At 34.2% G+C, this 15962-nt stretch overlaps 1 protein-coding gene across 2 annotated transcripts in view; it reads left to right on the top strand.

Moving 5' to 3' along the window:
* Nucleotides 1-15962, top strand: part of SGCZ (sarcoglycan zeta) — a 217146-nt gene that overhangs the window by 163130 nt on the left and 38054 nt on the right. Inside the window, exon 4 of one of the 2 annotated variants that reach the window (XM_062574643.1) lies at nt 4653-4775. The exons of the other annotated variant lie outside the window; for it this stretch is intronic. Coding sequence (XP_062430627.1) covers nt 4653-4775 — 123 coding nt within the window. The remainder of the gene's footprint in view (nt 1-4652; nt 4776-15962) is intronic. 2 annotated transcript variants of the gene reach the window in all.

The raw sequence follows: 15962 nt of genomic DNA, 5'->3' as shown, positions 1-15962 counted from the left end.
TAAAAAATTAGAACTAACCCTATAATGGTATTTTGGACTAGCTGAAATCTAGGGATGTGTTTATAAAACATGCAACTGAGGAAGCATAAATGCTGAGTGTCTAAAATATAAATATTGCTTAGCAGAAGCAATCGTCTTTGCTAGTGATTATTGCTCTGTAAGTCATTTTTCACAAAAAGTTACGTTATCCAAAATACAGTGCTGTTTTTAAAGTGGAGGCGTTGAGGGGGGTTTCCAAAGGAGGGCTGCCATTTGCAGTGATACAATGAGTATGGCTGTGGCAGGTCTTTTCTTCTCTCTGATATCTCAAATTTCTGTGTACTTCACTTAGAGCAGAATATTTAAGAAGAAAGGATGTGCTCAACTCAGTCCATCTGGGTTTATTTACCTGCTATAGCACAGACATCCTTCATGATCTCTAGCTCAGTATCGTAGGAGAGATTTTTACCTTTTAAAACGCAAGAACATTTCCTAGAAGCCTGACTTGAGCAAGCTGTGTGAGTGTGCCCAGCTGCAGGTTGTGGGGAGGCTCCGGGGTGCGGGAGCTGGCTCTCGTCCCTCCTCTCGCTCTGGTGTCCGCCCAAAGGCACAGCTTCCTGCACCCCTGCAACCCAGGCAGGGCTTCCAGCACGCCCCCCTCCAGGCCACCCCTGCACCAGTCCCGGTCCTGACAACCACGCTTGGACTCAGCTCTAGGGAACTATCTGCATTTTGGAGACTGATGGCACCCTTGCTTTTCTGTAACCCCTTTTCTGTCTGCAAAGTGGATTAAGAACACCATGCTGCATATGTAGCGGTGTTTAAAGACTTCAAAGTTTGTGAACTCTTTAATTATTGTGTTATGGTAAAGATTAAATGCTATATTTGCTCATAACATGATCTGATATTCAAGAGTTTCAGGCTTCTTAACAACTATCATAATGCCTGACATGAATCTATGAGATTATTATTTTAAAATAGAATTCATATTTGTTGTTGACTGCAAATTATGTCTGTAACAGAATTCTTACTTGTGCTTTTCCATGATAAGTCAAAATGCAGTCCTCATGAAATGTAATATGATTTGTCTAATTTTGAACACTGGATATCTGCTCAGCATTGCTACTACAGGTTGGATGACTAATCTCATGGCAATTTGAAGGTCATCCTGTAATCATTTTTTGTGCTTTTTTCTCTAAAAAAAGGCCATAGAAAGATGTACATTCTGTTTATGTAGGATATATTTTTTTTTCAGGGATAAATGAATAGATGAGTGTGGGAATTGCCAAACATAAACTGCTTTTGTAAGCATATAGTCTAATATCAGCCAAAAATTCTCTCTCTACACTGGAATACTGTATTATAGTAGGCTATAAAAGAAATAATTCTAGATGCCTTTAACCTTCCCTTCAAACTTACACTCCGGAAGTCTAAATGATTAACCACAGACCAGTCTTAGGATAGAATGGAGTTTACAAAACAATTGAAAAATAGAATTGTGCAGGAAAATAAATACTCAGTTCCAGAAAGAAATTATGAAGTCAGACTTGTGATTAAAAGGAAGAAAAATGATCTTCTCTAAATTTTACATGAGGGAATATATTTTAGATCTATTTTAATATTGTTTTCATAAATTTTGCATTATATGAATGATTTTTCATAATATGCCTTTTAAATATTTTAAAATGAAGAGCAAACATTTCCAAATAAAAAAGTAAATACTATATCCTAAAAGTATACCAAAATGGCATGTTTTGATAGCGTATGTATTTTTTTTCCATTCTGACAAATAATTGGGAAAATGAGATTAGACTTTCATTTGACACAAGTAATTTTGTCTACTGTCCCAAAGTTGTATATTGTACAGAGTTGCTGGTGTCAAGCTAGTCTTAGGTTAGGCTGTGATAATCTGTAAATTTGTCTGTTTACCAAAATTAGTAATTTTTGAACCCTACAGTGTACAATTTTATGAGGGTAAGCTAACAGCTTAGTAACAGGCCAGGTTTTTTCCCACCAGAGGATGCAGTGTCAAAATATCAGTGGTATACAAAAAGGGCACAATCGTTCTTATATCTTAAGTTTAATGGCTAAATAGTAGCACACATGCTGAGTTGCACACTGTATATTGACCTATATCAAATGTGAAATTAGCACTTATTTTATCATCAATAATTTATGCAAGAACTTTGATTTTTTTTATCTCAGACGTCTTCCTTCAAAGACGCAAGTTTTCTGGGAGCACTTACATTCAACAAGAAAGCATTGATCTTTTTTAACCCTCTATGAGACTTCCCATTCTGAATCATGAGAAGCATTATAGAATAAGCATTTTTGTATAGTACTGTCTAAAGAGGATTGCACCTTGGTTTTGTTACTGTGAACAGTGTTTGCTCATGACTATTAAATGTCATTGTAAAATATATTTTGAGCATTGAATAGCAGCTGTGTATAAATTATCAGTGGATCATATAGTCTTTAAAAAACAGGTCATTTGTAATTTCTCCAAGTATTTCAAACCAGTGTATAGGTTATTCTATTTCCTCCCTCTTCCAAGTAAACTATGTGATAACATCACCAATTTTATTTTCAGATTCCTAATATCTGAGTTACGTAGCCATCCCTAATTCATAGACTAACAGGACATGGTCACCAGAAGTATGATTTATTTTGCAGTATAGTGTATAAACAATGTATAAAATTCAGATATGTGCAAACTATGAAGCAACATTGGCAAATCCACCTTCTTAATCCACCAAATTAACCTTCTATTTCCTGCTTGTGTTTCTGCCACTAGACAGATGCACAACCTTCTAACTGTTGAACTCGCCAGAGGCCTAATAATGCCTACTTCTCTCTGAGATTTGTAAAATAAACATTTATATAATAAATAAATATGTATTTAACAATTTTAAAATGGGTTCTTAATTTATGATGCAAAAGAACTGAGTATTCCTCCCATCTGTATTGCTGGCATTTTTTGTGATGCTAAAGAAGCAGCTCTACCTGTGCTTTGTCAGGGACACCACCACTGACCTCTGGAAGGTATCTAAGAGCAATGATGAATACAGTAAGACAGTTATGTGAATATATGTTGTGGCTACGTTTATTCTAAGGAACAAATAGACTTTGTTATGTCTTTTGTTAGTACCTGGTCATCCTGGGATGTTCTTAAGACTTCATCTTTATCACGTGGTTAAAATTAAGTTATCTGAAATCTGTCCAATTTTTTTTTTTTTTTTTTTTTTTTTTTGGTAAAGATTTAGTAGCTTTTTCAAACAAGCCAGCAGCCAACAAGTTCAATTGTATAAGGAGAGGGAGAAAATACCGTTTTACACTTTTAGAACAGAATAAATACATCTGATTTCAAGAAACAGGTATACCACAAATGTTTTTATAACTCCTTTGCATTTACTTTTTCAAGCCCATGGATTAAAAATAACCGTTAATTCTTCACAGTGCAAGCTTAAGTTCATCTGAATTTAAGAAGACTCTTTTCCTTTATTTTTTTTATTTATTACAAATAGATTCTGCAAATTATAGGGCTGTGAGAATGCCTCATCCAAATTAGCTATCAGAGATTTTGTATGTCTTGTTATATATTTTGATAATGGTCCTTATGTATTAAATTGAAAAATTCCACATTATGGAAGCATGTATTTTTCACGCCTGTGCCTGAATAATAAAATGAAATGACATGCAGGATATTTCCCTGCCCATAATACCTTCCCCATGGTTTTTACCCCTGTGGATTGATGAGTTATTCCAAGTAACTTGGTGCTTTAGAAATCTAACTAGGGTTCAGTGAGAAAATTGTCAAATAACTATTCTCGAAGGTGTTGAAGTTTGCCTTCCAACTAGTTACATAGTATGCAGTTGATCACTTTTCAACAACATTTGCATAGAGTTCTGCTTTCACTGATGTATGAAATAAAATAAATTAAAAACTGTAAGATAGGATTTGAATGTCAAAACACTGAAGAATAAAGATAAGCTCTGTAAATTGAAAAGGATTGTGAATTTTAGAGAGGTTTGGTATCTACAAATTTTCTGAACTGTGCTATTATACTCAGTCCCATAGATCTGTCGAATCTCAGGGTGTTTTTTTTTGTTTGTTTGTTTGTTTTTGGGTTTTTTTGGTGCCTAGAGATGTTTTAGGACTTTAGTTTCATAAAATACAAGATAGGTTATGGTACATCAGTTCACCATTTAATTTTTTATTTTTTGTTATTTAGCTGTTATTTAGCTGTTCAGGTGCACAATAGAACTGAACGATCACCTAAAAATGCCTTTCTGCCATGTTCAGTTGTTAGCTGGTCTTCACTGTCAGGAAATTGTAGTTTAAACAGTACAAGCCCTCAAGAGGTCTGCCTGAACAGACATTTCAAGATCTCAGAGTTTAAGTACATTCTAAATTCTTATGTTGCTTTCCACTCCTGGCTCTGAACTACTTGGTTTTTATAGTTATTTCAGATTCTATTCTGATATGCAGTAGTGAAATAGTTGCTCTGTAAATATGTTTAACAATGTTTGGTAATACAAATTATCTAGCAGATTTACACAAAGCTATTTTATAAAAGCCCAATATACTCTGTGTCTTTTGGGTATTCCTTGCATGTTGATGATCGCTTATATTTTTATAAAATGTATTAGATGAACCATGCACTTCATTTCAGGAGCTGATGCTGTGGAGGCCCAGTGTAAGAGATTTGAAGTGAGAGCAAGTGAAGGTGGAAAAGTACTGTTTTCTGCAGATGAAGATGAGATTGTCATTGGAGCTGACAGACTCAAAGTAACAGGTACAGTAACAATAAGGTTTCTAGATGGATATTAACTCTGTGTTTTTGATAGCCTTAGTAACAATTCACCCATGTATCAGACTTTGTAAAATTTTCTTCCGCTGCAGATGAAAAAGTTTTATCATCAGTGACTGACCAACCAAAATATATTTCATAATGCAACAAATGGATTCCTCTACAGGCAAATTTGAACTCTGACTCTGCAGGACCAACTGTAGTATAAATTACCTTTACCACAGGGATGTATTTTTTATAGGTTATCATTAATAAAGCTTGTTTTATGGTGCCTATGCCATTTGCTTAGGCAATGTCCCTTCACAGTGATTAAAGTTACCATTTTATATTATGACCTTTGGTTGTTCTATATTCAAAATATCTGGTCTAATTTTGTGTGAATTAAGAGCATGTACTCTGCTTTACTTTAGAAGGCTCAACTGGAATGTAGTAAGCTCAAAACTTTTCTTCACCTGGACATATGTTCAGTAGAATAAAGAAAATAATTCTGACTGTTATTTTACTGTCATTATAGAATAAAAAAAAGTCAGTAATTTACTTGATATTAGAAAAGTGTTAATTTATAAAATGTCAATTAGGTGGATTTGCTTTAGGAAATGCTGTAACTCTGACTGCTTAATAAAATTGGAACTTATGCTGGACCTGAGCTATCCAGTCATAATCTAGAATAAGATCCAAAATCTGAAACAAAATTGTTTCACTGGTCAAGAATGATTGGCTTTAAGACAGTCTATATCTGGAGGTGATGGAGCTACAGAGTTTGGAAGCTGAACATACTATTTCTAAAGCTCAATTGTATAGAAAGTATAAGATGGTTCTGGTTTGTGATGACAAAGATGAGAGATATACCTGTTAGTCTGCAAAACTAAGATATGCATTGTTAACAAGTATAAACCCTTTTAAAAAATTCTTAGGCAGTTCTATTTCAATGTAACACCAGACATAGTATTAAAATAGCTTTCCCTCTGCTATTTTCTTACATCCAGTTCTGACTAGACCCAGGAAGATTAGATTCAAGCTATGATTGAACTTTTTTCATAAACGTCAAAAAAAAAATATATATATATATATATATTATCGCTTGCCACTGTGTATGGGATAACTTTTCTTCCCCTTTTATGTGATCTCTGTTTATCTTCTTTAGTCCATCATTCTTTTTTTAATACTGCTAAACCAAAAGATTGGGCTTTTAGACCCAAACAACTAAGTGATGCTGCGGTAACCAGTGTGATATTATAAACTTTATCTATTTACTGAAAGTGGATGTGGGAGAGCGAAAAAACAGTGTTTTGTTGAGTCAGCAGCATTCTTCATAGGTAGTAGTTTTAAAAGATAATTTTACCATAATAAAAACCTAAGAGAATAACCAGAAAAGCATGAGAAGAAGAAGAATCATACTGAAGCCCTGTTAGCATTCAAACTCAGTCAGAATGTTAAATACTGAGGAAGTTAAACATACAATTGACACAGCAGATTTCAAAGCATGTGTCATAAGTTATAAAATAAAACATCTTACAAAAGTCACTGAGAATTAAATTTTCTGCCATTAGGAAATATAACCATGCGTTGTTAGGTATCATAGTAAAAATTTTTTTTATCAGACTTCAAAATAAAAGCATTGCTCAGCTGTGTTTAACTTCAAAGTGGCTTTAGTACCTGAAAGTACGTGTTGATTTCGGCAGGATTATAAAGCAAACGAACAAATAAAATTGCTTCAATGATACTTATTTTGGATATAGGATTCTTCCTTGTGAAAAGAACAGGGTTTTCATCTTAATTCTAGATGAAAACCTGACTGTATTTATTTTAATTCTAAGCACCAAAAAAAGAAAAAAAAAAAAAAAGAAGAAGAAGAAGAAGAAGAAAAAGAAAAAAGAAAAGAAAAGACAAAGCAAAGGCTAGGAAAATCTAATTTAATGCTGCATTTATATCTTCATCTGACTTTCAGGGATTACTGCATACCTGTTGAGTTCCAACAGAGAATCTCCTAGAGAGAATCTACTAGAGTTGTTTGTACAAATAATTTATTTTTGTTCAGTGACTAAGATGAAAAATAAAGGAGAGATTTAGGATTGCATGTAAGTGAAAAGACTGCCAGTGAATTAGAAAAAATATTTCAGGGTTAAAAAGAACATATCAAAACATTTTTATGAATTACTTAGCCAAAAAAAAGAAAGAAAGAAGAAAGAAAATGAAATATTTAGACAGCAATCAAAATATCACAAAGGAAATCTGCCATGGTAGACTTGAGCACTTACCTCTTTTTAAATGTTTCCATTTAGGTTCATGAAGTTGAATAAGAGGTATGTATCATTAAAATAACCTAGTGTCCAATACTTAGGAGCATCTCTTTAGAAAAATATGTTGAGATATTTTATAATTTTAATTTGAAAGAATAATTTATTTTTAAAAATCGCTTGGAAATTATTGTCTTCTTATGTATGTGTTTAATTTAGCGAAGTTGAGATCATTCTTTCTAATCTCTGGCTGATCATTTGGGGATCTTGAATTCATATTTCATGAGTAAACAAATTATAATAAGTATATAAAATTTTCTGCTTTAAATCCCTATGGCCCTGTTTTAGTTAACTTTAGTTAACCCTGTTTAGGTTAACTTTTCCATTGTCTTGTAGGAAAATAATATTATTCTCCTTCAGAATGAAGAGGAAAGTATTATATTTCTAAAATAATGAACTTTTCTATAAGTGTGATACAAAAAACGCACTGATTCATGTTTCTTCTCTGAAACAAGTATATACTAAACTGCAACCAAATAGTAAAGCCATCCATGAGCCATCTATGCTTTATTATTGACTCCAGTCTAAAGCTGAAAATACTGAACCTAGATTTCCAGGAGGAGACTAAAAGTTGTTATATCAGCAGACTCTAGAAAAGCTAAAAAAAAAAAAAAAAAAAAAAAAAATCTCCCAAAGGGAGAGGTTAAAAAAATTCCTATCTTGGTTGAAAAACAAAACAACAAAACCTTTCTTTCAAATAGCAGGTCTTTGAATTCTGTCCAAAAATTGTGTGATACCTTTAAAGTCTTCAGCAAACACATGAAAGGTGATGAGTCCCTGTGAGCTGCGTCAGTCAGACTGCATTACTTTGCATGATATGATATGACTGATGAAACCTGGCAAGGCATCATAATGTCAAACATCAACCAGAAATTTTTTTCAGTGCATTTCTCATGCCTGTGTTTTGATTATCATGGTGCCTTGGGGTGGAATATAGGAAAGGAGTAATGGAAGAACAAAGGAGAAGAAAAACAAGTATCAGAAAGAAAAAATAAGCTGTGCTTATTTTAAGGGGAAGCTATCACTCATAGCTATTTAAGTATGATACTACAATGAAAGCCTGATTTTATTTTCTTGCCTAGCTGTGAATAGTGTCTCTTTGGAAATACTTCACTGTGAGTGGGTCTAATAAATGAATAGCATTTTGGTAATTAAATTTTCTGAAGCTTACCTATTTCATGGATAGATATAAAAATCATGATGGCAATATGTATTTTACATTATCTGTTTATGAATTCTGATGAAAAGCTGCTGAGCTTTAAAGAGTAATCTATTGTAAGGTAGCTTAAGAAATCTTTGATTAACACATATTCAATAGATTAAGCTTACAACTTCTTGTTAATTATTTTTGCAGCATTCTTTTTTGTAAATTTTGGTATAGGCAGTCTATTCCCAGGAGAAGGATGTAGCAGAAATCAACTCGTAAATTCAGACATTAATACATTTCCAAGACAAGCAAAATATAGAATAAAATGTTGTTTTGTGTTTTAGAGAAATTATGGCTATGTATTTCCCTATTAAGAGTCTTGCATTGCAAATTTCACTTTAAAATTAGTCAGTTGGTTGCTTTGATGTAGACTTCTGCATAATCTTCTTTCCATCACTACTTTTGCTTTTTCTTTTAACTGTACTAGTTTTCTCTTTAGTTTCTTTTTTATCTTTCAAGGAAAGAAAAAAGCCAATCCATTACTTGGAGCTTGCGGTTTTATAGCAAATGTAAAGCTGCACCTTTTTCTTTTTATCTTAAACTAGAGACCATCTGCAAAACCAGGAATTTACTTCAAAGAGCATTCAGGAGGAACCCTGTGAATAAAAATCACTTCAAGTCTAGGCATCCAAATTTCTTCTAAACGTTAGTATACTTTGGCTGACCCCTAAACTAAGGATGACCTAGGGACTACAAAGGAGGATGAAACTAATATTCCAATAAAACATGGACAAAGATTAATTCATAGAAGCTAAATCTCAAATTCCTGCCGCCACCCCAGAAATCGTACATGTTATAGCACAATCTTCCCCTCTGCTTTCACTTAGATTCCTGAAAATTTAACCACGTCCTTTTCAAATTTTCTACAAGGGTATTTAACTATTTTGGGTGCCCTTCCCATTGAGCCTTATAGGAAAGGAGGTGAAAGGCATGCGGAAATAAGCATATTGCCCTGGAGCTGGGAAAGGGGGTAAGTGGCTGAGTTCCCGGTAGAGACGCACGTTCCTTCCCGCACGTTGCAGCCCTTCTCCAACCCTTCCACATAGCCCTGCCCAAAGGAGCAGAGCGCGCCTGGAGCGTCATGGAGCCCTCCTACGCTCCCTCTACCGTTACGGAGCAAGAGTTTGACTTTGGTCCTTTTTTTTTCATCTGTTTGACTTTTACTTCTTTCATCTAAACCTTAATACAAAGTTTTCTGCCCTGTTCTTTTATTTGATGTTTCTGTTAATTATGATATAATCTCTTTTATAAGAGATTCTTTTAGCAGAACAGGGAAACACCTGTTTGGTGACTCTTAGAGGTGAGAATACAATATATATATTGTATAATACATATATTGTGTTTTGTGCCTGCCACAGTTGTTTGTGAGCAAATAGATTAAGAAGGCCTAGCTCTGTACATATTTTTCTTAGACATTGCTAAGACAGAAGTTTGTAATTCTTTTATAAAAACTTACAGTGTAGTATGTGATAGTACAGTTCCTCCTCCTCCTTATTCTTAAACAAAATTGTATTTAGCGGCTGTATAAGAAGCACTAAGCAAAGCTGAAGTCTTCTAGTTATATTCTAAGCAAAACACCTAGGGTTTGATGTACAAAGTAACAGAGATAAGAGATTTTTTTCCTGCTGATGTTTGAAAAGGCTTGTTCAGTTAAGGCTAAAAGCACATCATCAGAAGATTTATTTTTGTTTCATTAAACCTAGAATGATGTATACACATTATACAAACATATTGCTCTTATGAAATGAGAGTTTATCTATCTAGGAATTTTGAAGGAGAATACACTGCAGTTCAATTCTCATGGTATTTCCTAAACATTCTGCTAGGCTATATACTTCACTCAGGCTCAACTGTAGTGTTCTTTATTTGGCTGTGATTTCACCTCTCACCCTTCCAAAAATAATAAAACCAACAAGGAAATTTGATTTCTTGTGGGTTTAGGTACCTTTCTTCTGAATCAGTTATACCTTTGCATGTTGGGATTTTTTTTTTATTAATTGTATTTTTAAAAAGCATGCAAGAATTGATTTGTAATGTAAACTACATAGGTCTTCCATCAGAAGTTATTTCTGATCTACAGTTGAATCCAATTATGTTTTATACATGCAGCAAAAAAATTGTATCACTTTTCTCCATAATCCAGTCTAGATTGTCTAGAAAATATTATACACCTTTTTAGAGAAGTAATTGGTTTTGTTTTGTATTATTTTCTTAGCTGCTGGCTTACTTCCCTGCATCCTTTATTGCTATTTGTCTGAGTGATCTGTGTTAGCCCAGCACCCAAGTCCTTTCTGGATGACACTGAATTTTATTATGATGTTAATTAAATATTTTATCAATAATATTTTTGCTCTAAAATAAATAAGGAGCTAATAAAAACTTGTCAGTTAATGTTTTACTGAGGCTTTAGTAATGGTTCTATAGCATTAAGCTGACTTCATTTTTTGAGACAGAAAAATTTTCAGGTATATGGACCTCCATGTCTGCAGTATATGAATTGATATAACTAGGCAAAGATCACTTTGTTTCTGCATTTCAAACACGTTAATTCATCTATTCATGGGAATTGTAATTGTAGTAAGGCTTGGACATGGTAGCTAGCAATAGCAGGAAAAACAAAAAAAAAGAAGCATAGAAACTTTGAAGACCATTGTGACCATCTATGAACCTTCTTTCTTATAAAATAGAAAAGTCACATAAAAGGATGAATTAAGAGAAGGAGAGGAGAAGGTAGGCTTCTATTTTAATGGAAACCTTCTCAGATTAATAGCAGAACAGAGGTGGGTCAAATCTACTTTGACACTAGAGCAGTGCCAGGCAGAAAAATCTGAGAAGGGCTGCAAGTATCTTTTTCATTATGGTATGTTATATACTTTAATGGTTTCAGATAGCTTTGTTCAAAGCCATTTAATTCACTAGATGAAGTAAAGATTAGATCCTTGATGAGTCAAGGAAACTTCAGTAGATGCCTCCATATTAATATACGAATAATATTCAGAATTAATATGCACAGAAGTGCATCAGTACCTCAGTTTTGATTTTGAGATTATGTTGTAGGACTATGAGTTTGCAAGTAATTGAAAATAATGTATAAAGGTCTTCTAGAGTAGTTAAAATGAAATGATAAAGTAGAAATATGGCTTATAGATATAAAAAGGAAATATGACATAAATTTGAGGAAATGAGGAATATCTCTGAATTACAAATTAAGTTGAAAGAGTAGAAATAAAACATAACAACTACTGAAATATAGAGAAATAAATGATTCTTTGATATATGTTATTATGACACTTGAGCTATATCTAGTGTCTTCAGAGGCTGACTATGAATTTCAGGACAAATGCAAAAGAAGATCTTGGATTTGCCATGTTCAGTTGGTGGATTGTCATTCAAGACACATGGAGTTTGGAGGGTGAGGTGGCACAAGATGGAGGAAAGCACTTAATCACTTTAAGCTGACTTACTCAGCCAGATCATAGGTGACACCAATAAAAATGCTGTATTTTAAGTGTTAGTAAAAAAGTTAAATCTTTGAGTAGATATGCCAGGCTCTCAGGATCCTGAACACTCAATGAAACAGGATTCCTACATTATAATCTATGAATAATAAAAACACCACTTTCCCTATATAGAATTTCTGTGTTCTCCCTAAGGAGTATAGTAATCTGTACCCCAAAATGTACTAAATGAATAAGATTTCTGAGAAAATTATTTGGCTGTCAGGGAATTACTTAGTGGCAGGACTTTTCTGTATGAGAGCTCTGATTTAAAGTTGTTATTGCAGGACTCTAACCACTTCACAACAGAGCACTCTCTCAGATCATTGCTCTTGAGGTGCAACTGTAGCATTGACCACATGCATATATATGGGAGCTCCAAGCTATTGCTGTGCTAGAGGTTTTGTAGGCAAGTTAAAATGATGAGCCTGACTGAATAAACCTCTTACTTGGGTTGTTGCACAGATGTATTGATAGTGTCTTCTAGTTCAAGGACGAAATGTACCCATCCAACTCAGATGCAAGTCCAGCGTGGACTTACGTCAGCCTGCAGATGACTATGTACGTTGCTGGCGGACACTATTGGTGCAAGGATAAAAACAGTTTGTTTTCAAAAGATTTTGATTTTGGCACTGTAACAAAAGGATGCTGAGGAACGTAGTGATTGGGCTCAGAAATGTATTTAAAGAGAAAGAAACTTGATAAAAGAAGTTTCTCTAAAAAGGGAGTAGACCCCAAAAAAAAACAAATATGCAAGCAGTCCTGCCAGCCCAGGACATTGAAAAATTCTCATAGAGGTTGTGTGCTGTGGCAGAGACATAGAGATGACATACACTCAGGAAGAAGCAAGGAAAAGGAATAAAAACGGGCAAAACTGCTCCCTTCTGATACTTACATAGAGAAAAATAATCGTTTTCTCTTGTGGGCTGTAACCTATTTAATTCTGTTAAAAAAGAGTTACGGTTTTGAACTGATGCTGTACGCATTTGAGCTATTCCTTTGCAGAACATAGCCAGCAGTATCCAAGTTAGTAAAGAGGTTACTTGCAGTGCTCTGGTACAGGGTAGTATTGATCAAGAAAATGGCTGAATGTGTTTTTTCAGGTGAAATCGTTGACACTAAGATTAAGGTATTGGGTATTTGTAAATATTTTTTAGGAAAAACTGCTAAGAACACTAAGATCTACATCATGTTCCCAACTGAAGAACTGTGGCAGAGTCCAGAGTAGCAATTCTAGTTTAAATGGGTCTTCATGGTATGATATCAGGCAACTCCACGTGGCTTATATAAGGGCTAATGCCCAGTGGAAAATTGTTGCATTATTAGTAAGCTGAGATGAATCTTAAAAGAAACAAAGCAAGCATATTTCTAAGCACACACTAAACATCTAGAGGATTTTGATACAGAAACTTCATACGAATTGGATTCAAATTCCATAGTGAAATTCTGGCTCTTAAAATCTGAGCTAAGCCTGGTACATGCCCTTAGGCTTTAGCAGATTTGAAAACGCACATTTAAATTACAGCAGTCAGACCCATCTCTATTTTTAAGATATAGCTACTCACAGGAGGGAAAGGTGAATCATAATGGAGCTCCAGCATTTCTACTTTCTTTCTTTCTCTCCCTCACCCCCCAAATACTTTCTTGTGATTTATTTCTGCCTGGAAACAAAATTCTATTGTTGGAGATAAGGTCAGGCTTCAAAATACTATAGGATTTGGGTTAAATACAAAGAGTGTTTGACTTTAAATACCTTCCAGGTAATGATGATACTATAGGCCAAAAGTATCTTGCTTTGTCCTAGAACAGTAGTCTGGCTAAATGCTGGGAAGATTTGATGAGAAGATGAGATCATTTGGATTTCCATTTGTAAAACCTTCAGAATGATAGGAGGAAATTTTTAGGAACTATCACAGGCATCTGACTTTTCCAAATAATATGTATTGCACCAGTTACTGTGAGTCGTTGTAAAGCAATATAGTATGTGTTGGACATGTACACCAGTTCCTCTAAATCCTATCTAAAGCCACTACAGAGTGGCTTTTTTGGTTTTATCTAACCTCCAGTAACAACACACTAGGTGGTGAGGTTATCCAAGAATATCTCATGAAATGGAATGCATTTCCAATATTTATGTGATAATATGAATGGACTGGAAGATCTTGACTCTAAGTTTAGGTGTAAAATAGCAAAAATATAGAAATCTATTTTTAAATGAAGATGTAGATAGGGAATATTGATAGCTTTCTTCTGTTGAATAAGTACATGATTCTACCTTCAATGTTTAACTGTATTTTTGTTTTTACTTTAAATGTTCAAAATGTGGTATTATACAGGGTTTTTTTTCTGTAACTGTCTCTCCTTTTTTCTCTAAACATGTAGAAAACATGGCTGAAATAAAATGAATAGATGAAAACAGAAAATGTTTCTGAGATGGAAATGTTGCAAAAAAATGAATAGGTAACAGAGTAGTCTATAATTTGTTTTTCTGGCTTTGGATAGAACATGTTGCAACACATTATTCAAGTATTCTTCACAGGGAGATGCTGTTTAATTCCATGGCAATGACAATTTGAAACAAGGCTGTACTCAGAGGAGAAGTTAACAGCTTTCCAAAAGTAGCATTGTGGACTTCGTTATTATCCATAGATTTATTTATAAAGCAGGTATGCAGGCAAAGCTGTGGAAAAAAAAAATGTAGATTCAAATCATTTCTGCTGTGCAATACGTCTCAAAGCTTATTCATAGCAGACTCCTATAAGCTAGGAACAATTTCACCCACAGGAAGCCAATCCAGAAAAAAAATTATATCGCCCACAAACATATGGCCTGCAGCCTTCAGCCTACATTGTGAATTTAAATTCCTATCCTCATCATAGCTAATGATGAGTTTACATTTCACCATTTCTGACAGCATTAAATTCAGCACACCAAGACACAAGCATAATGAGCCATCATGTTGGCTCTAAAAACATAATCAATATCTATGAGCTTTTATATTTGAATTAAACATATAGAACAGTATGGCTTTGCACAATGTTCAGAAAGTACAGAAGTATATGTGAACAAGTGTATAATAATTCAGAATGGGAAACATAAATTCTGGAAGGAAAAGTGGCAAAAATCAACATAAATTCTATAAAATAAATGAAATTACATGTGGTAGGAATCATCTCATAAAAAGAGGATAAAGCAAAAACTCTCAACACTCAAGCAAGAATTGATGTATCTAAAGAACGTATGACTGATCCAACGTTCAGAATTCAGATGGATTTAAATCCCATGGGTAATGACAAAAGCACAAGGAGCATAGCTAATAATATTGTCCCACCAAACCAAAAAGATTATATATAGATGAAGCTTTTCATGAACAAAAAAATAATATGATTCACAGAATTTGGTGATAGTGTTTTGGAATGAAAAGTTATATCCTTTGTAATGTAAAACACTTTTTGCAAGGCTGTATTAGGGACACAGACTATTTAACAAGGTCGGTCAGGTTTCAGTAATATCTAGAGGATGATAATATAACAACATACTGCTGTTATTGCTTTATATACAACAATACCAGGAGAGTCAGAGTTTTGGTAGAAATTTGCACAAGGATAGCTTTCCAAAATGTGTTAGATGCAGTCCACTTTAATGTAGTTTTATTTATCATTGGAATATCCTTCTACTTTGGCAGGAAGGACACATATCCTGCATTAAGGTCCAGCAGTGTCTGTACAGCTATAGAATCAGTTCCTGCCTTCCTGGCTTTCTCTCCTGCCTTTCAATATACATTTCCTGGGACATGCAAGAAAAGTACCAGCTGCATTTCAAATGTACCAGCTCTACTGTCTGCACTTCTTCAAGTGTATGTAATTCTTTTGCTCTGGCTTAGCCCAGCATAGTCCTTTGAAGTGCTCATCCCTCCTACATGGCTGTTGACCACTGTTGTTATTTACCACTTTATTTCTTTACCCTGAAAATGCTTTTGTTTATTAGGAAAGATCTCATTAAGATGAGCACAAATCTTTGGGATAAAGTAGGGTAGAACTTTATTACCTACTACCACACCTACTCTTGAAAGTCTTCTGTCTTCCAGCCAAGCCAGTTTTTCCTGGCAGGCACTTCTCTAGGGGGAGATCTCTCAGCGATCCAGTCATCAGATACACATCTGACGTAAGTC

This window comes from Rhea pennata, chromosome 4 (assembly GCF_028389875.1).
Source record: "Rhea pennata isolate bPtePen1 chromosome 4, bPtePen1.pri, whole genome shotgun sequence".
In the NCBI taxonomy this organism is placed as follows: Eukaryota; Metazoa; Chordata; class Aves; order Rheiformes; family Rheidae; genus Rhea; species Rhea pennata.
This window is presented reverse-complemented; position numbering and strand designations above follow the sequence as displayed.